This window comes from Nanorana parkeri, unplaced genomic scaffold (assembly GCF_000935625.1).
Source record: "Nanorana parkeri isolate BGI_ZX_2015 unplaced genomic scaffold, ASM93562v1 scaffold2036, whole genome shotgun sequence".
Classification (NCBI taxonomy): domain Eukaryota; kingdom Metazoa; phylum Chordata; class Amphibia; order Anura; family Dicroglossidae; genus Nanorana; species Nanorana parkeri.
The window spans coordinates 122,835-143,958 of NW_017308304.1; the positions used below are offsets into that span (position 1 = coordinate 122,835).

At 45.9% G+C, this 21,124-nt stretch overlaps 2 protein-coding genes and 1 long non-coding RNA gene across 4 annotated transcripts in view; 1 reads left to right on the forward strand and 2 right to left on the reverse strand.

Moving 5' to 3' along the window:
* Nucleotides 1-5,716: 5,716 nt before the first annotated feature.
* The window catches only part of LOC108800463 (heterogeneous nuclear ribonucleoprotein H-like), a 35,229-nt gene continuing 19,821 nt past the window's right edge, over nucleotides 5,717-21,124 (forward strand). For both annotated transcript variants that reach the window (XM_018572445.1, XM_018572446.1), the window contains exons 1-3: nucleotides 5,717-5,728; nucleotides 8,981-8,986; nucleotides 20,905-21,041. In XM_018572445.1, coding sequence (XP_018427947.1) covers nucleotides 20,954-21,041 — 88 coding nt within the window. In that variant the 5' untranslated portion in view covers nucleotides 5,717-5,728; nucleotides 8,981-8,986; nucleotides 20,905-20,953. The remainder of the gene's footprint in view (nucleotides 5,729-8,980; nucleotides 8,987-20,904; nucleotides 21,042-21,124) is intronic.
* Nucleotides 9,773-10,862, reverse strand: HNRNPA0 (heterogeneous nuclear ribonucleoprotein A0). Its single transcript, XM_018572447.1, has one exon. It carries the CDS (start codon nucleotides 10,759-10,761, stop codon nucleotides 9,913-9,915), a length of 849 nt encoding a protein of 282 aa, XP_018427949.1. The 5' UTR covers nucleotides 10,762-10,862; the 3' UTR covers nucleotides 9,773-9,912.
* Nucleotides 13,991-20,988, reverse strand: LOC108800465. Its single transcript, XR_001942101.1, has 3 exons — nucleotides 20,894-20,988; nucleotides 17,877-17,880; nucleotides 13,991-14,001 (listed from the first exon to the last, which is right to left on the reverse strand). It is a non-coding gene; the product is annotated as an uncharacterized LOC108800465 (long non-coding RNA).

Genomic DNA, 21,124 nt, shown 5'->3' on the forward strand with positions numbered 1-21,124 from the left:
CTCCTAATGTAAAGCGGGGTTCCTGATGTGAAAGAGGGTGCTCTGATGTGAAGGATGCTCCTAATGTAAGGGAGAACTTTGATGTGAAGAGGAAAACCCCAGCGATAAAATCCAATATAGACTTTGGTATTATTATTACAGCATTTTCTATAAGAGTGCTTTGACTGATAAAAGGTTTAGAAACGCTGGATCACACAGGGATGGACCAACAGCAGACAGGTGGACAGAATAGATGGATGAGGTCATCAATCAGCATGTTTCTTGTCATAACATATGCATCACAACACACAATTGTTATTCCTGTCTAAGTTCTACTTTACAGGTGACTGATACCTAGTGAAATTGATGTCCCTACACTAGATTAAAACAACAGGTTTTATTCAGTACATACCTGCATTAGCTGTTTTGTAATGGCCTGAAGTTCAGCTTTAATGATTTTAATGACTACATAATTATATTATAGTGTTTATTTCCCCAGTATCTCCATGAACTTGTGCGGACTTGTCAGTTCACGCAGTTAAAAAAAAACCAAGCAGGTGGAGTTGAGCTTTCTTATTAGCATATTTCGCAAACTCTTTTGTCAAGGCAATATGATGTAACAAATATAAATCTGTAAAATAAAGAGTTCATAAAATAACTAAAAATGACATCAAAGATCAGTCAATGAAACATGCAAAAAGAAATTGGCAAAAAACATTGTGGTTTTCCTTTTAAAAAGGAATTCTGTGATAAAATACAGAGGTGCAATGGAAAGAGGTGGCCTGGTCTGATGAATCACGTTTTCTTTTACATCATTTGGATGGCTGAGTGCATGTGTGTTTCTTTCCTGGGGAAGAGGGGGCACCAGGATACACTATGGGAAGAAGGCAAGCCGGCAGAGACAGTGTGATGTTCTGCTGGGAAACCTTCTGCCATTAATGTGGATGGTACTTTGAAATGTACCACCTACCTAACATTGTTGCTGACCAAGTACACACCTTAATGGAAACGATATTCCCTGATGGTAGTGGCCTCTTTCAGCAGGATAATGCACCCTGCCACACTGCAAAAATGGTTCAAGAATGGTTTGAAGAACACAACAAGGTATATCCAGATTTTCCAACCAGCTGATCAAGGGACGCTGGACAAAAATGTTGCACAGTGTATGGCCACTTTAACCCTTTCGCTGCCAAGGACGTATGGCATAAGGAGGTACAAAAGTGCTTCTGGCTGGCCAGCTCAGTATGCCGTACGGACCTGGCATTTACAGTTCTACTATAAGCTCGTGGTCGCTTTAGCGACCATGAGCTTATAGTAGAACTGTCCCCCGGACAGTCCCCTTCAAATGAATGGCTTGTAAACCGCTGATGACTGCTATCATCAAAAATACCGGGCACCCCATCCCCCCCCACCGGCACCGCGGCACCCACCGGAGCCAACCCAGGGAGGGATGAGAGACTCCATGGATCCGCGCTGCTGTCCCCCGCTTGTAGGGTCTGTGGCAGCGGGGATCCGTAATAAAATCACAGAGGGGGAAGGGGGGGGCGATGGACCAAGCGGCGGCTGCCCGCAATTCAGGATGGCCGAGCGGCATAGTGATCGGAGGCGCTGTCATCCTGTCACTTTTTCGGATGACAGCGGCTCTGTAGCGTGGCTGAGCGGGGGATCGTTAAATATCATTGATATTTAACGATCCCTCTGTTTACAGCAAACACCGGAGTGATCGTCTGATCACTCCGTTGTTTGTAAATAACTGGGGACACATACAGTAGTACTACGTGTCCCCAGTTATGAATGAACAGGCTGTGATTTACATCACAGCCTGTTCATTCAAGAATTTATGAATGGGGACTAGCACTCACTATAGAGGCTCCTCCCCATTCAGAAACTAATGATAGTAAGATATTTTTACTATCATTAGTTTGTGAATGAATGAGAAGCCTCTGTACTGAGGCTTCTCATTCATTGAGTGCTGGGGCTGCAGAAAAAGAAATTGACTTATGTCCTCAATTTCTTTTTCTATTTCAAAAGGGAAATGTCAGGGGTCTATTTAGACCCCAGATATTTCACTGCAAAAAAAAATTAAAATAATAAAATGTAAAACAAAATAAAATTATTTTTAAAAAAAATGTGTAAAAAAAAAACTAATAAAAAAAAAGCAATATTGTAAGATATACTGCGTGAACACAAACATAGAGAATGGGTTTTCTCAATTTTGACTGCAAAAGTGGAGATACACTTTAAAGGAGAACTATGGGGTCAGAGCTTTTCCCCATAGTTCTCCTTATGGTAGCGGGAGGACACAAATTAGTGTGCTCCCTTCACCCTAGGCTCAGTATACTGAGACGCCGCAGTAACTGAGACGCCGCAGCTGAAGCAGATCCCGACAATTGTGCCGGGATCCGCCCAGCTGCGTGACTGACAGCTGGCTCTGCCTATCTAGAGGCAGAGCCAGCTGTACCCGCCCCCTCCCCCGTCCGTTCCGCCAGTCAGCACTGGCGGATCGGAGCGGGGAGGGGGGAATCCAGACCCTCCCCTGTCACGGCAGAGAGCCGTGACATGATCGAGAGGTGAGCGAACGCCGGTATGTGTTCGCTCACCTCCCGATCTACTGAGGCGACCTGTGACAGTCTCGTTGTCACAGGTCGGCTAGAACTATGAGGTGAGTGAAAAGCACTCCCCTCATAGTTCTCCTTTAAGCTTTCAGATTTATACAGGAAACAGCTGAAGTACTTCCACTTTCTTATAGAGACACTGTTGTAATGCAGCAGTTTACTCACTTCCTTTTGCCAGAAATGGCAAAAAAACTGCCTGTGAGGTAGGAGACCCAGTTACAAATGCATCTATGACAGGCACATTGTTGTCTAATTCATACCAAAGACTTGTTTTAAAAAAAACCATCATAAATCTTGAATAATGGCACCAGGGATCTCTCCCTTAGCACCAGGAGGTGGTGGGGGGAGAGGGGTACTTGTTAGTCTAAACACCTGGTCTTGAAGTGGCATGTCGGGGCATACTCTACTTACCTTGAATGAAAAGAGACAGAAGTGGGGGTAACTAACTCCCCTTTTACTTCTGGAGGTATGGGCAGTTCAAGCACTTGTTGGGGTCACAAGCTCCTCTCATGAGATCCCCCGACTCGCTCACCCAGTTTGAAGAGCTATGCACTTCTGCCAATTTCCCAACCAGGATGCTTTACCTCATGTATACATTTCTACTACATTCAGAATCCTTAGGCTCCCTCTTCTTCGTTAAGGAGTGGGAAAGGGACTTGGAGGTACAGTTTAGACTTTGAAGTGTTCAACATCCTAAAATATGCCCATACCACCTCTGTAGACTCTAAACAAACTACAAGATGCTCATCCGGTTGTACAGTGTGCCCTCATGCCTAGTTGCCATGTATTCTAATATGTCCCCACTGTGCTGGTGTTGTTCTGGCATGGCTACACGTGTGGTGGAAGAAGCGCTACTACCAAAAGGTGACAATGAAAAACAATAGTCAGAAGTGCGGTAAATGACAACTTACAATGAAGTGAGTGATGATGCGATGTCATCGACGAGGGGTGGATTGGTGGGAATCCTAGGTGTTGTGGTAGGGTAGGGTTCCGGATTGATGATAGTACTTAGAAGGATGGCCTGTGGTGTCCGGGTGTTTTCCAGATGCTGGAAGATCGCATGGAGGTTGTCCTGGGTGATTTGCAGGAAATCGTGTGATGGTTTGACACCAGCGTTGAAGGAGGTGTGGTGGTTACAGTGGTAATCACAGCCGGTAATGTGGTTAACCCCCTAGGTCTGGAGGTACATATAGGGGATGTACTTGTACTTGGGCCTGAAAAAGTGGCATCGGGACATCCCTAAGCCAGACCAAACAATCAAATAAAACTAACCTATCCCATCATGAACGCAAAGCTTTAAAAGACCTAACCAATAACAAACAGATTTCCACCCGACAAGCGGATAAAGGTGGGGGTATTGTTATCCAAAACCGGGATGACTACATAAGAGGCCCGGAAGACTACTGTCAGACATCACCACTTACCAAAAATTACACACTGACCCACTACCTCAATTTCTAAATGCCTTAAAACCCCTAATCGAACAAGCTTTCAAAGAAAAGATCATCACCAAAAAAAGAGAAATCAGTATTGTGTCCCCCACAACCAAAAACACCCTTTTTTTTAATCATGTACCAAAGATTTATATAAACAGCACCACACCCCCCGGCCGCCCCATCATTTCAAGCCTCGACAGTCTCACTAGTGGCCTCTCTCGCTATGTGGACCACTTCCTACAGCCCATTGTCACCACCCTACTTTCCTACCTGAGAGACTCTGGACACCGCATCGAAACACTACACCATTACTCCTGGGAGCCCACATATCACTGGGTCTCCCTTGATGTTTGCTCACTCTACACTTCCATCCCCCATGAAGTAGGCCTACAAGCACTACAATATTATTTGTCCCAAGAACCAAAGCTCCATCACAAACTCAATTCATCCTTAATTCTACCAAGTTCACCCTAGAACACAATTATTTCACTTTCCTAGAGGAATTTTACCTACAAATTCAAGGCACAGCCATGGGGGCCAATTATGCCCCCAGTTATGCCAACTTAAAGATGGGGTTCTGGGAGGAATGTCACATCTGGCACAACAGTCCCTTCGCCCGACACCTGATTTTCTACGGCCGCTACATTGATGATATCATTATCATTTGGGACGGTCCTATAGACACCATCAATGACTTTGTCATGCATTGCAACACCAACCCCACAGGACTCAGTTTCACACACATCACGGACAAGTCCCATTTGGTCTTTTTAGACCTCTAACTCACCCACCTCAATACAAAGATAATCACAAAAACACATTTCAAACCCACCGCCGGTAACTCTTATCTCCACTACAACATACAGATTATTTAGAATCAAACAAACCTCACCATAATTTAAGTGACCCCTGATGTCTCCATAAAGACGACCTGCCACTTGCTCAGTGCCATCACAGGGCGCTTGTTAGAAAAATTAAAGCCCTCCACCCCTACATACACACACTAACATGCAAACATGTGTCAGGTGCGAAAAAACATGAGTTGATTACCTGATAACTCTGTTTCCAGGAATCTTCCAGGACAGCCATCGAGATATAGGCTCCGCCTGCCTGCAACAGGAAACACATCAACCACATTAAATAAATAGACTCCTCCTTCCATCCCAAGTCAGTAACCTCTAGGACCGAAGGCTACCCCATGCACAAAAGTATCACAATTGCATGTTACATAAAGGCGTGCACAATTGTAAGGTTTGATATGCTTAGTAGCTATTTACCAGCTGTAACCCCCCATCTTTCAGTTGGGTATTATAATATGTTTGTGTGCACTTAAATAAATTTTTGTGTATTGTTGCTAAAATTATCAATTTGATAAACACTTAAAAATGTCAACTAAGTTTTAGTTTTTCTAGGGGGGTCTCTGCTCTCAGAAAATATAATTGGGGGTTTTAAGCAGTTCTCTAGCTAAAAATTCAGACTTAAAGTGACATTAAAGCCAAAAAAAATGTCCCAAACCAGTTCAAGCGTTTTGTTTTTTTTAAACTTCTTGCCTATATCTACTGCTTGCTAGCAGTAGATATAGGCAAAAAAACCTGAGGGTTTAGAACCCCTTTAACACGCGTACAAAAAAAAATTGCTGGAGGGACACAAAGAAGGGAATTTAGCAAAACTGGAGCAGACAAAATCTAGAGCAGCTGTGTACAGCAGGGCTGTGTAGAGACCAGGGCTGCATCCAGATCTCACTAGAGCTGAATACATATGTTACCAGGCTGCTTCCTGATTTCACCAGAGCAGCGTCTAGATCTCACCGTTCAGTTGTCCCAAGGGCTCTGCGGGCAGGTGGTTCCAGGGCTTTATTTGCTGTGTGGGGCTGCCCCGGGCTGGGAAGGAGATCTGGAACCCGGCAGGCAGTGACAAAGACAGCGCTACTACCCAGATTGTTGATAAATAATTAAAATAAAATATAATTAATTCATTGATAACATGTATGGAAAAAGTGAAGGGTGACTCACTGTTGGATGAAGGCAGTGGGTGGTCGCTGGCAGAAGAGTAGATGGTGGTACAGGCAGGTAGAAGAATTCAGCTCCCGTTGCTGGAGCACAGGGAGAGGAGCCGCAGGCTGGAAGTTAGATAAGGCGGCCGTAGCTGGGACCGGACTGTGCACTGGTTGTGTGGGTAATGTCAGGACTCCGCTGGCCAGGCTGAGCCCTGGCGGCTGTGCGGAGGAAGGTCGGGGATTCTTTCCACTTTTTCCATACATGTTATCAATTAATTATATTTTAATTATTTATCAACAATCTGTGGGTAGTAGCGCTTCTTTTTCTTTGCTAATTCTGTATACAGGGTTCCTCTCCCTGTTAAAGGAGCCCGCACACCCAATACTACCAATCATATTTATTCACATCCACAGTAGTGCGCTTACCCTTTTTGGTTTTGTTTAGTGTCAAAGACAGCTCCTGCTAGGTCCCCAGCAGGCTGCCTTAGGTCCCCACAAGTGTGGGACCTTAGGCAGCCTCTCCGATATAAAAATTTAAAGGGTTGATATCGGCCTTTAGTTTCGGGGCATTTTCACAAGTACTCGTAAAAATGCCTTGTATCGGCCCTCCTACCGATACTAGTATCGGGACAATGCTTGGATTATAATCTCAATACTTATTTGTATTGAGATTGTAATCCAAGATGGGAGCCAGCTTGGAGTGATGGCTACTTTACAAAACACACAGGGAGCATGGGGAACCCTCCAGAAAGGACAGTGTCAGCACCAATTCAGATTGTTTAAGGATCTACAGCAGAGTGATGCACAAATAGGATACATTTTTCTTAATAGTTAAGGTACTTTAATGCATTTTTAACTCCGGAGTTTAGCGTCACTTTAAGACATCTAAATACATTCCATGTGCATCAAAACAAAATAGTGTGCAAAGGCTTATGCAGTTCATTCTTTTAGTAGCCACAGCCCAACAAGCAGCCTGTCCTCTGCCAGCATGTTGTAGAAAAGCACTTGGAAGCAGCAGTATAACTGCAAAGGTCCAACACCCCCCTGCTGTGACAGACTTATAGCTTTGCAATCAGCAAAGCTCCTGCTCTCTGCTGTTCCAATACACCTGGAATGCATTTAGAAGATTTTAACTGAAAATAGCTTCTACTTGTGCATCATTTTATATCATAAATGTTTACCCAAAAACTAGAAGTAAGATCTTGGCAGATAATTACAAACTGAATTACTCGCATTTTACACATCTTTCTGGTTTCCTGAAGTAAAATCTGCTTGCTTTAGGCTGGGTTCACACCTGGGCGTTTTTCAGCGCTGAAAAACACTCAAGCAGTTAAATGGGCATGGTTCCCACGCCCCAAACAAGTACAGGAGCTTCTTTGGGGCGGATTTCAGCGCGTATCCATTGGTATTCCCGAGTGTGGCTCGGTATTCCAGAGTGTGGCTCGGGGGTTAACGAAGCGGTAACCCCGAGCCACACTCCGGAATACAGCGTAGGTCTTACCTTGTCCGTGATCCCTGCTGTGTCCTCCGGCCGCTGCTGTCTATTGCGAGCGTCCACATCGCAGGGGGGCGTAACCGGCGGGAAGTTTAAAAAAATAATATAGCCAGGGAGGTTAAAAAAACGAGCATCTAACGCGCGTTTCATTGAACAAAAAAAGTGCTTAAAACCGATCATAATACGCATCTATTTGGAACGCCCAGATGTGAACCCAGCCTGAGGGCTCATTCACACTAGCCTTTGTGCTCAAACAGCCCATTTTAGTGTGGCTTGTGTTGGGGCGGCACCATATGTTTTTTTACAACACTTGGCACCATTTAGCCTTTTGCTTAAACGTTATTGAATTTTCAAAGTGACATTTTATTCATGTGTAATCATTGTTAGGTCAGCTGGAGTGTGGTGACCCATAACCGACATGAGGTGAAGTGCAGAAAATGCAGTATGTCTACATTTCTTTACACCACACCCCCAGGCAGCATTCTGGTGTGAACAGGCCACATAAAAACAATTATTTCCTATGTGCCTTTAAAACCCATTTCACCTTTGCAGAGGTATTTTTAAAATACATATGCCAGCAATGTATACCAAGTGAACATGAAATGGGCATATGCAGCTGATGTACATGAACACAGAAACTTACTCTTTTGTTGGCTTTCCTCTTCATAGCCACATGGAAATTTCTGTCTCTGTGCAAAGAGCTTGTGTATATATTCCCCCCCTCTGGACAGTGCATTGTGTGTAAAGGCAGAGATGGTGTTTACGGATCATGTTACAATGGGTGAGGCGGATCCAGACTGATTTTGCAGTGGCGCAAAATGTTGCATTTTTAAGCTTCTATCCTAATAAAACCTTCATTAAAATACAAATCCCTGCAATGTGAGTCATGAAAATGTGTAGATGTATACATTGTCACTGCACCTCTATTACCACAATAAATGCTCATCACTTACAAAAGGTGGAAATGGACTTTAAAGCAACTGGAGCTGATCAAGTGCAGAAAAACCTCTATCATCGCACATGGCGTGACCAAGTCATTCGTTCCCTATTGTTTCCACCCACTTTGAGTATCATTCCTCCTGCTACATAAGAGGGAAGGAAAAGAAAGAAAAAAACAGTTGGGCTTTAGGCCCAAGAAAGTAAATTAAAAACATGTGACCTTTGCTGGGGTTCAGCCCAGTGCTTGCCTGTATTATGTATGTTTATTGAAAATTTAATAAAAAATATTCAACACGAGAAAAAAAAAATCATGTGACCAGAAGAGTTTATAAAAATATATGCGACATGGGAACACATATGTTCCCACATATTGTTGTAAGGTAGCCACCACTACAAAGTCGCTCCCATGATGGACTATAAGCTCATTAGTTTATAGTTCATCACAAGAGTGGGCTTGGGGTGGTGGCTACTTTACAAACACACACAAAGACCATGGGGAACAAAAGTAGCCACCATCCAGGAGGAAGGACAGTGCTAGCACTAATTAAGAGATTATTTGAGGATCTACAGCTGAGAGATACACAAAAAAGCATTTTGTTACCGGTTAAGATACCAGAATGCATTTTTAAGAATCCACTAGAGTTTAAGGTCACTTAACCCTTGCAATGTGGGGGTAGCCCCACTGCTGGGATTAAAAAGATATGTTCCCGAGTTTAAAGTCTGGTGCCTAAACATGATTCAGATCCAGAAGCAGCTTGTGTACTTCCAAGCTTCATGCAACCAGCAACAACAAAAAACCCAGGTGTGAAAGGGGCCATTGATAACAGGATTCTTTTTGTTGAGCATCATCACGCTTAGAGAAAGAGGTTACAAAACACTCAGGTGTGAATGGGGCCTTAAACATTACATATACCAAACAGGTATCTATTATCTGTATAAATAAGTTCCTCAATGCTTTAAAACTGCCCCACCCATTTAAGAAGACCTATAACAGTAAGTAATCTTAAAACAGTTTGGTTTTATTAAAAAAAAGAAGGTCAAGCCAAATGCAAACAAAAACCTATGCAGTTAAAGGAACTATACATAATAGAAAAATTAATCTTGGATTTCCAGCTAACTAGAAGTTTGCTAAACGCCTTCTGAAGGGTACCCAATCCAGATCAATAGGACATTCAATGTATGTAAAAAAAAAAAATGAACCCTGACTCCACACCGGAAGTTACGTCCATGAGGCGGTTTAGCACTTATCAATTTACCATAGAAAACAAAAATACAGGTCAGGTTTTGGAAACATTCATAACAAAAAAAAACAAGCCTGGCAAAATAATGACCCAGACAAGAGAAAACATCCAGATACGGAAAAAAAAGGACAGATGGCGTTAGGAAGCGTCCATGGCTCAGGGTTGTGTCTGGATGAGTCCATGTAGTAGTCCCTCTTTAGAAGTAGTCCCTCTAATAGGAGCCGTATGGGCCGCCTCCACCGTACCCCCCAGCTCCATAAGGGCCCGAGTTGCTATTACGGCCCCAGGTACCACCGCCGCCTGCTCCCGAGCCCTTCACCGGTCCATAGGCGGACATATGCTGAGAATAGTTCCCGAAGCCGTTCGAACCGTTGCCGTAGCCGCCGTATGAACTGTAGCCTGGGCCACCCCCGCCATAGCCTTCGTAGCCTCCGTAACCTTCTCTGCCTGCGGAGAAGCCATTCGCTGATCCTCCTCTCCCGCGACCGCCGCCACGGAAAGACTTGGCAGAAGAGGCTTGTTGGATCTCTTCCCGCGGCACGGCCTTCTTCACCTCCACACGGTGCCCATTGATGGGATGGAACTTCACCACGGCCGCCTTGTCTGCAGCGTCGTGGTCGGCGAAATGTATGAAGCCGAAGCCGCGCTTCTTGCCGGACTCCTTGTCGGCGATAATCTCCACCTTATCCACCGTGCCGAACTGGGAGAAGTGCTCCATGAGGTGCGCCTCCTCTATATCCGCCTTCAGCCCCCCCACAAACAGCTTGTTGACTTTGGCATGGGCCCCGGGCCTGGAGGAGTCCTCGCGGGACACGGCTCTCTTCAGCTCCACGTTATTGCCGTCCAGCACATGGGGGGAGGCGGCCACCGCGGCGTCGGCCTGCTCCGCATCGGCGTAAGTGACGAACCCAAAGCAGCGGGAGCGCTTGGTCAGCGGGTTCACTACCACCACACAGTCAGTGAGGGATCCGTACGCCTCGAAGTGACTCCGGAGGCCGGCCTCTGTGGTCTGTACATTGAGGCCTCCGATGAACAGCTTACACAGCTGAGACGTGTCCATCGTGTCGCTCTCCGCCAACAATGAACTTACAACACGTTGGAAGCAGTTTTTTTAGCGCGCAAGAAAATGCAAACGCTGATTTTTACGTCACTATCCTGGAAAGGAACTTCCGGTCATGGGACCCGATCCGTGACGACAGGAAGTGGCGTATGTTGGTCGATGGGTATGGCTTTAACGTGCTGAGGACGCCATTGCAAATAGTGCACGTGAGGAAGTGAATGGAAACCTCAGCACTAACACTTTATATTATTCACAATTCAGTGTCAGTGCGTTTGGTCGTTTTGCACACCGGTGTATTTTGCACTCTTTTCAAGCTTAAGTGGTTTTGGCTAATAGAAAGCTTACCAGAAGAAGGATACGGTTCTTGGGCATGAAATCATGACAACGATGTGCATTATAAACGCTTTTCAGGCCCTCCCATTTAAGTCTAGTGGTGCCAAAAACATGCAGTCCTATTCTAAAGACACTTCTGTACTTTTTCTGAGTGACATTACATTGCTCAGATATGAATGGGGGCTTAGCTTTATTTCTATGCCCCTACTACCAACATCTAAAGCTGGCCGTACACCTATAGATTAGCTGCAGATCTATGATCAGATGGAAAAAGTGCAACAGATTCCTCCATCCACTGTGTGGCTTGGAGGAATCTCTCACTGGGCCAAATTTCAGTATCTTGCTAGTCTGCCCCGCCGGCTCTCAAAACACCTAAACGGCCTGCATCCAGTCATATTGTTCAGGTACTGTGACAGCCAGCGGGTCGACTAGCAAGATACTGAAGCTTGGCCCAGTGGGAGATTCCTCCATCCACACAGTTTAGTGTAGATGGAGGAATCCGTTGCACTTTTTCCATCTCCATCCACACAGTTTAGTGTAGATGGAGGAATCCGTTGCACCTTTTCCATCTGACCACAGAAAATCTGCAAATAATCCGTAGGTGTATGGCCAGTTTAACAGTGTACTTCTCTGCCTGTGTGAACATTGAATAAATACACTGCCATGAGAAAAATCAAGACTTGCAGCAACCACTTAGATGCATCCGTAATGTGGGGAACCTGTATATGTCCTTCAGTTGTAGCTTATAGCTGGGCTATGTAATTACAATGAAAGCTACAGGAAGTATCTTTACATAGTTACATAGTAGGTAAGGTTAAATAAAGACACAGGTCCATCAGATTCAACCTGTAGTGTGTGTGTACTGCTTGGAATTTCAATAACCCTGTATGTGCTGTGAGTAGAGGAACTCATCCAAGTGTTTTTTGAAGCAGTTTATGTTTCCTGCTGATACAGCTATCTGTGGAAGTGAATTTCAAATTTTTACCACTCTCAAAGCAAAATACCCCTTAAGCAGTTTACGATTATTAGGGTTGCACCGATAGCGCTATTTCTGTATCGAGTACCGATAACATTTTTTTTGGTACTTGCCGCTACCAAATACCAGCCGTACACACACTTCTCCTCTCCCACCGCCTGTTACTAGGGACGCAGCCGGGAGAGAAGGTGAGTCACAGGACCTACCCCCTTGCTGAGAAGCCCGTCGGCAGTGCAGGGCCCCGGGACCCTCCACTGCCGCATATTGCACTAGGGGGTGGCCCCGGCGGTAGTTCCGCCCCTGGACATGGAGCCGCAGCAGAGGGGTGAAAGAGCCACATGCGGCTCCAGAGCCGCAGGTTGCTGACCTCTGCTCTAGTCTATTTACCATCTTTTCCCCAGCAAAGCTACACCCTCCCCATTTAGGTGCAGTCCAACCCTGTTGTAGAGCTGGTAGCTGACTTAAAAGTCAGCCCAGTTCTCCATAAACCCAAACCCCTCATGCCTACACCAATTTTTTAGCCACTTGTTTAGCTCTCTTAGTTCTTGCTGTCTCACTGGTGTGGCTCTTGGTACCAGCAGTATTTGGGAGAATACCACCTTTTTTAGGCTCCGACCGTGGACTCTAAGATCTTTTTTGATGACGCTCCATCTTCCTGTCACTTTGTGATTAGTACCATGACCACTGGGCCCTCCCCAGCCCCTCCCAGCAATCTGTCCATCCAATCCACAATGTCCTCCGGTTTCGGTGCGATCAAAATAGTGCTTGCAGCATTTTGATTGCACCGCACTGGACCGGACCGCATGCACAATGTGCCTTGCAATCACGTGCAGCTGATTGCATTGCGGCCAGAGGGCATGGCTACAGTGCCATTCACTTCAATGGCCCGCCACGCCCCCTCCTGCCCCACAAAAAAGTGAGCCGGCCGCAATGCAGTGCGTTCTGGCCAGAATCGGGCCGGAACGCACTGCATCTGGTGTGAACCTAGCCTGATCTTTAGGTTGCTGCACATCTCCCACTCCCTACCTCTCTAAGCTGCTATAAAAGCCCCACCGGGTACAATTTGCATTCAGTTGCTGTAATATATACTGCATTTACACACATGGTATTTTTTCACTCTATGTTGCCTTCAGAAGGCCCTGAAATATCGGTGTGTATATATAGTATGTATGTGACGTTGTTCTTCACAATAAATTTGTGAGACATCTTTACATGTCTGGAGTGCTGGTGTATTTGTATCTTTTTCCAGTAGTTCATTGTGAGATGTACTCAATCTTCTTTGGCTGGGTAAGCTGTTGCTTTGGAGAGGTTGGACAGTAGGCTAAAACAGAAGGCACAGCCCCATCTAGTGGCTATACCCTTGTAAGTCTATTCACTCCCGGCGCAAAGTAATCATCCACAGGCTTCTCTCCACTTAATTAGGCTTGATCACACGGGGCAGCTCCACAAGGCAGGGAGCCTTCATATCTATATATGAAAAAAAACAGCAAAAGAGCGCCCGTTCCATGTGAAGAATAATTTATTAAATCGGGCTAATAAAAGTATTGCACTCACAAGCAACATGTAAAACCAAGCATGTCCAGTAGTTCCTTCCTATGGATGCTTACAAGCCCATCGATCACCACAGCGTTGCTCATTCAGCTCTCAATGAAGTCATCTTCCAGCAATTAGTTGATCGGGTTAATGTGTTTCTGGGGCCGCCCCCTACCTCAGAACCCTGGCAGCTCCAAGCTTAGACGGACTTTTAGATTGACAGTTGGCCAATCATGGCCCTTCCTTCCTCTAGCCAATCAGAAGTTTTCTTTCTAAGCCAATCACATTCCACCCACCCCTTTCTGCCTATAAAAACGGCAGACTTTCGGCTATACCCCTGTACTAAAGGAGCACAATAAAAGTATAAGTACAGCCTGATGGGGAGAGAGGCAGCAGTGCTGGAGTGGGTCTTTAGGTACGAACAAACGAACCACTGATGTTACACATGGGTGCTTAGTCCTTTCTAGTGAAAGGGCCACAATTTTTCCTGATCCCCCGGGGCGCAAGGCTCCTGACAGGGACAAGAACGACTCAGGTCCGTCAACCCGAAGACCGGCGGACCATGATCCTCTGGGACCTGCCGAAACAGGTCCACCAAGTACTAGGTTGGGGGGCTCTCCCGAAGAAAGACCCCCCACAGGTGGGAGAAGGCAGAGGGGCCCATTTGTAGGTCACATAGCTTCCTCCCCAACTTCAGGAAATAGACACAAAGGTACCTGCACCCTCCGTCATCTGTGAGTGTCAATCGTGCATTAAGTGCATAAATAAAAAACTAAGTGCCAGTGCACCACGCTGACAGGCCTTAGGGGCCGGAGTGCAAAAATATTGCCCCGGACTAGCCATAAGGCCTGTCCAAGAGGCGTTGTGCAGAAACTGTCCATGTGACAGTGAATCAGTGTTGGGGTCCCACACCCAATGTGATTCTCTGGGACGCCACCCCCAGGGGGCACAGCACCACGGGACCCGCCACCCCCAACCCTCCAGCCAGACCAAGCAAGCACCCATTCCCATCAGAAGGTAGTGCCTTCCGAGGTCCCTCCCCACAGGGTCAACCCAATACCTATGGGTCTGACACATCCAGCAGGGACTGAACCTCTTCCGGCACCCACCAATTACACCGGAGAATACTAGGACACATCCGCCTCTCCAATAGATGGCAGCATCATTTCTACCCCGGCAACTGATAAGAACAGATACTACACTTGATCTTAGCCAAAAGGCAGAGAAGCAAATGAGGGAGTTGTACAAGCAATGCACATATGGATGGAGCTCCGTCACAACACTGCAGCCCACACTGGACCCCAGGCTGAGGATCCACTCCCGTCCTTGTAAGATAGGGAGACAGGGTGGATCTTAAAAAAAGAACACAAATTAAATGTTTTTGGGAGTGTGTATGTGTGGCTGAGAATGTCTGTGAGTGTGTGAGATTGTGTCTGTAGTTGTGTGTGTCTGTCAGTGTTTTGTAAGGGCCCATTCACACACGTACAGTGCGTTAATTGCATAGTTCCGTGCGCTTAACGCACCTTACCACGCAATCACACCTACCGTGCATTCTGCTGTGGGAGGTGTATTGCATTGCTATCCCACTGTGTGATCACCCGCATCGGAACAAACAGTACCACAATGACATGCGTTCCAGTGCAGTGTGACTTGGGTCACAACTTAATGACCAAGGACAAATGTGGGTCCTGGGGTTACACAGGTTGAGAACCACCTAAGGTTGTGACCTAAAGGGTATCGATGGTCAAAAACTAGAAATGTATTTGTATATTGAATTTCCATAAGTTTTATGCCACTCCTAATAACCATTTTGATCTAGAAGTTTGTAAACTTACTTGAAGATGCCCATAGGATGTACTTCCTCAGTGCACTGAGACAATGTCACTCAGCCCTGTGAATATGCACTTCCTTATGTCACAACTATAACTAAGCCTGCCTTCTGAACTACAACTCAGCGTCTGAACAATGTAACGTTATCATTTAGTCTTGAGGAATCAAGATTGCATCACATCAAGCAGCAGGGAAAGCATACAAAGCACCCAGGGAATCCAGGAAGTTGTTGAGGGTCAGTTCACACCAATTATGGTGCGTTCCAGAGCAGTAACTCCTGGAATGCACTGTAATCGCACACTAAACTCCACATTCGTCCTGGGGCGGGAGGGGGCGTGGCTGTGCATTGAAGTCAATGGCATCGCATCCACACACCCCCCGCCCACAGTGCGATCGGATGCGTCGCAAAACACCGACGTTTATTCCGTCATGCAACGCTGTACTGAAACAAACTTTATACTATTTTTTGGGGACAGATAGAGCTTTCTTTTGTTGGTAACCTACTGACTTTTTACGAGGTGGTAAGTAGAGATCTGGATGGAGGGAGGTCTGTGGATGTGGTATATCTGGATTTAACTCGTGTGCACGCTGAGCGCCACGCACAAGCGGGGGAAGGGGCAGGACATCTTAAGACGCCCTCCCGCTCCTATAGCCAGTCAAGAACGGCTATGGACGGGAGCTGGTTAAAATAATAAAAACACGGCCTCCTAAAACCCCACACAGCCATCAATTTTCGATTATAGTTGTGAGTGGGGCCTCATGTTTAAGTTTCGTCTAAGGCCTCGCAAAGTCTAGAGACGCCTTTGGTGTAAGTGGATCACACTGCTGTTAAAGGGACCCTGCAGAGCCCAGCACAGATTCTTCACAGCCCACTTGAAAGTCTAAGGCGGGCACTGCAGGATCTGTGGTGGGGTCTATGGTGGACTCCGCAGGGTCTCAGGGGGGTTGTGCAGGATCTGTAGTGGGGTCTATGGTGGGTTCCGCAGGGTCCCAGAGGGGCTCTGCAGGATCTATGGTGGGCTCTGCAGGATCTATGGTGGGCTCTGCAGGGTCTATGGTGGGCTCTGCTGGGTCTATTTTGGGCTCCGCAGGGGGCTGTGCAGGATCTGTGGTGGGCTCTGCAGCCTGCAGAGCCCTCCACAGATCCTACACAGCCCCCCGAGACCTGAAGTGCCCACTAGAGATCCTTCACAGCGCACCTGAGATCCCGCAGAGCCCACCACAGATCCTGCACAGCCCCCTGCGGAGCCCAAAATAGACCCAGCAGAGCCCACCATAGACCCTGCAGAGCCCACCATAGATGCTGCAGAGCCCACCACAGATCCTGCAAAGCCCCCCTGAGACCCTGCAGAGCCCACCTGAGACCCAAGCTTTCCTGTTATGCTAATAGCGGAACATGTCAAAAGCTGAATACAATGTGTGCACTGTATCCAGCGACTGACAGGTTATGCAAAAAGTCAAAAACAGGAAGGAGTGGGGAAAATTTAGTGGGGGGAGGAGGTGTCTGAGTTTTGTCTTGCCTAGGGCAGCCCCAAACCAGAATACACCACTGGGTACAGACAGGAAGCCCAAACCTGCAACCTAAGAGGTTCCAACCTGTAGTGAAGAGTTTTTGTTTATAGAAGGGGGGGAGGGACAGGCGTGTGATACCATCGATAACCAAAGCCACCACAGTAGAGACACGTTGGTGTGTGGTAGGAGGCGACTCAACCAGTCCAGAGAGAGAGAGGAGTCAGGGCACTCAAAACTGGCACACCACCATGCAACAAATAAACAAATTGGTGTGTGCCACTTTCATTAAAGTGGTAGTAGACTGCTATGTGTTGGCTGGGTTTTTGTCATAAGTATGTACATATCCTCTTCAGTCATTGGGTGGCCAGTGATGATATACACTATACTGCCAACAGTATTGGGACACCCCTCAAAATCATTGTATTCAGGTGTTCCAATCACCTCCATGGCCACAAGTGTATAAAATCAAGCACCTAGGCATGCAGACTCCTTCTATAAACATTAGTGAAATAATGGGTCGCTCTCAGGAGCTCAGTGAATTAAAGCGTGGTACCGTGATAGGTTGCCACCTGTGCAATAAGTCCATCTGTGAATTTTCTTCGCTACTAAATATTCCAGGGTCACCCGTGGTATTATAACAAAGTGGAAGCAACTGGGAACAACCGCAACTCAGCCACGAAGTGGTAGGCCACGTAAAATGACAGAGCGGTGTCAGCGCATGCTGAAGCGCACAGTGCTCAGAAGATGCCAACTGTCTGCAGAGTCAATAGCTACAGACCTCCAAACTTTGTGTGGCCTTCAGATTGGCACAACAACCGTGCATAGAGAGCTTCATGGAATGGGTTTCCATGGCCGAGCAGCTGCATCCAAGCCTTACATCACCAAGTGCAATGCAGAGCGTCGGATGCAATGGTGAAAAGCATGCCGCCACTGGACTCTAGAGAAGTGGAGACGTGTTCTCTAGAGTGACCAATTACGCTTCTCTATCTGGCAATCCGACGGACATGTCTGGGTTTGGGGGGTGACAGGAGAACGGTACTTGTCTGACTGCAGTTGCCAAGTGTAAAGTTTGGTAGAGAGGGGATTATGGTGTGGGGTTGTTTTTCAGGGGTTGGGCTTGGCCCCTTAGTTCCAGTGAAGGGAACTCTTAAGGCATCAGCATACCAAGACATTTTGGACAATTTCATGCTCCTAACTTTGTGGGTACAGTTTGGGGATGGCCCCTTCCTGTTCCAACATGACTGCACACCAGTGCACAAAGCAAGGTCCATAAAGACATGGATGAGCGAGTTTGGGGTGGAGGAACTTGACTGACCAGCACAGAGTCCTGACCTCAACCCAATAGAACCCCTTTGGGATGAATTAGAGCGAGACCCTGAGCCAGGCCTTCTCATCCTACATCAGTATCTGACCTCACAAATAGGGATGAGCTTCGCGTTCGAGTCGAACCTATGTTCGACTCGAACATAGCATGTTCGAGCGTTCGCCGAACACCGAACATTATGGGATGTCCGCGGTCTGTTTGACCGCGGCACATCCCACACTATGAGTGTTATACAGATTTCTGTATATATCAGAGTTCTGCATATATCAGATTTCTGTATATATCAGAGTTCTGTATATATCAAAACCGAACACGGGGGTGTTCGGCTCATCACTACTCACAAATGTGCTTCTGGAAGAATGGTCAAACATTCCCCTAGACACACTCCGAAACCTTGTGGATGCCTTCCCAGAAGAGTTGAAGCTGTTATAGCGGCAAAGGGTGGGCCAACTCAATATTTACCCTACGGACTAAGACTGGGATGTCATTAACGTTCACGTGCGTGTACAGGCAGTTGTCCCAATACTTTTGGCAATATAGTGTAGATAAAAAGTGTGCAGTGCTATTCCCCCTAAACTGAAGTGCAACACGCATACCAGAAAAAGTAACAATTCATGCAATAAAGCAATACACAACAATACATACAATGCTGAAAAATGCAGGATATCAGCAAAAAAGTGCTCCTAAGTTCATAATGGCTGTTGTCCAAATAGCCGGGACTGTCATTCATCACTGTGGATACACTGTTACAATTTTGTTTGCTTTTTTTAGTGGTGGTTAAGTCATTATAGGTTTTTACAGACTTATCCTTATGTATCAGAAAGTGACTGATATATTTAAATGTTGATCATTGATTTCAGTTCTGGAGTGTGAACACTTTGTTACATTATTGATACACTTTGCACTTTATATATTGTGAAGATTGAAGTAGCAGACAAGTTTATATCTGAACACTTTTCATGTATTATTGATGCACATTGCATTTTATGGATCTCATGAACTTCTAAGGGCTTCTATGCTGATATCCTGCATCTTTGGGCATTTTATGTATTGTTGTGTATGGATTTATTGCATGAATTGTTGGTTTCTTTTGCATGCATTTTGCACTCTAGTTTAGGGGAAATACCACTGCACACTTTTACCTATATCATTAATATCTATTATTGATATTTAAGCAGCTGCTTAGAGGTTCCATCCATTCTTTTGGTTAGGGGTTAGAGTGCGGTTTATATTTGAATATATTGGCCAGTGATGATGTAACACATGCCCACACAAGTGGCATCCGGCCCAATTATGGCACGAATAAGCTGAGTGTACCCATAACGGCTCTTGTACTGTACGGTGTACATAGAAAATTGGGAGGAAGGTTTTGTTTTTTGCATTAAGAGACTTTGCATGTCCCTTCTGCCAAACATCCTTACATCTTAGCAGATTCTTATATTGTGTCTTTACTTCCACTTTGTCGCAGTAAGCACTTATTAAATTGACACTAAACTGTTCAATCTTAAAAATACATTCAAGTGCCATAACTATTAACAAAACGGTATCTTATTTGTGTATCACTCAGCTGTAGATCCTCAAATCATCTCAATTTGTGCTGACATTGTTCTTCCTACTTTTGTTCCCCATGGTCCCTGTGTGTGTTGTAAAGTAGTCACTGCTCCAAGCTTGCTCCCTGGATGGACTACAATCTCAATAGACATTAGTAAACTAAACATGAGATTGTTGTCCATCATAGGAGTGAGTTTGGAGTGGTGGCTACTTTACAACACACACAGATAGCATGGGCAACAAAGGTAGCCACCCTCCAGAAGGAAGTACAGTGTCGGCATGAAATAAAAACATAATTTGAGGATCTACAGCCAAGTGATACGCACATAAGGTACATTTCTCTTATTAGTTAGGGTACTTGAATACATTTTAAGATTTAACTCCTGAGTTTAGTGTCTCTTTAAGCAGACATATAGATACTGATGTATTTTTGGGTTCACAAATTTCTAAAAATAAGTGAGCTTTTATTCATTTTGCAAACATAAAGGAAGATGCCAGAGGTGGACCTTCAGAGATCTCACAAAGACGTGCTCACCACCAGCAGGGAGCAAACTCACAGAGCGCCAAACCAGGCCCAGTACGTCACTGGGAGGGGGCGGTACGGATTACAGTGCGCATGCGCCGACCTTATATTTATTACTGGCAGTCACTTCGTCTTTCTTAGGAAACCGGAGAGCTGTTCGGAGCAGTAGGTAAGCGTTAACTGCATGTGTTCAGGCGTGGGTTCGGTTATATTTGTTTTGTTTGGGGTATGTAATAGTCTACGCGGTTCACTTGTATCACCGGGAAGTTACACGTGACTTTCAATTGCCTGCCTTTGTTTCCTGATTTGATGTAGGAAAAGGCGATCTACCTGCATGTTATTGATTGAGGTTTTCTAGATGTAGAAATAAGGTATATTTTTTTTTTCTACACTCGTTTTCAATGGGGTGTATAAGCTATGTATGACTTCCAGTATTGCAGTATATTCGGGAGTAGACGTGTATAGTGTTCGCTAGGTCGTGCCCGCGGCTTTGTTTTGTTAGCGGTGTATCCGAGTAATCGAGGCGCGGCCGCCATTTTGTCTTTGTGACGCTGTTCTGTTCTCCAGTCACGTGGTGTTCCGCAGTCTCGGCTAGCAGCGAGGAGAGAAAATGTCCGAAGGTGGGGAAGGGTGCGTGGTGAAGGTCCGGGGGCTGCCGTGGTCCTGTTCCACAGATGAAATCGAAAGCTTTTTCGTAGGTAGGTGTGATGATGATAAAATGGCAGGCTTTCTGCCTTCCATGCTGGTGTTACCGGCACTAGCTTACGTCATGTCTTCTGCT

Coding starts and splice junctions, on each gene's coding strand:
- HNRNPA0 (XM_018572447.1), bottom strand. CDS start 10,761: ATGGACACGTCTCAGCTGTGTAAGCTGTTCATCGGAGGCCTCAATGTA.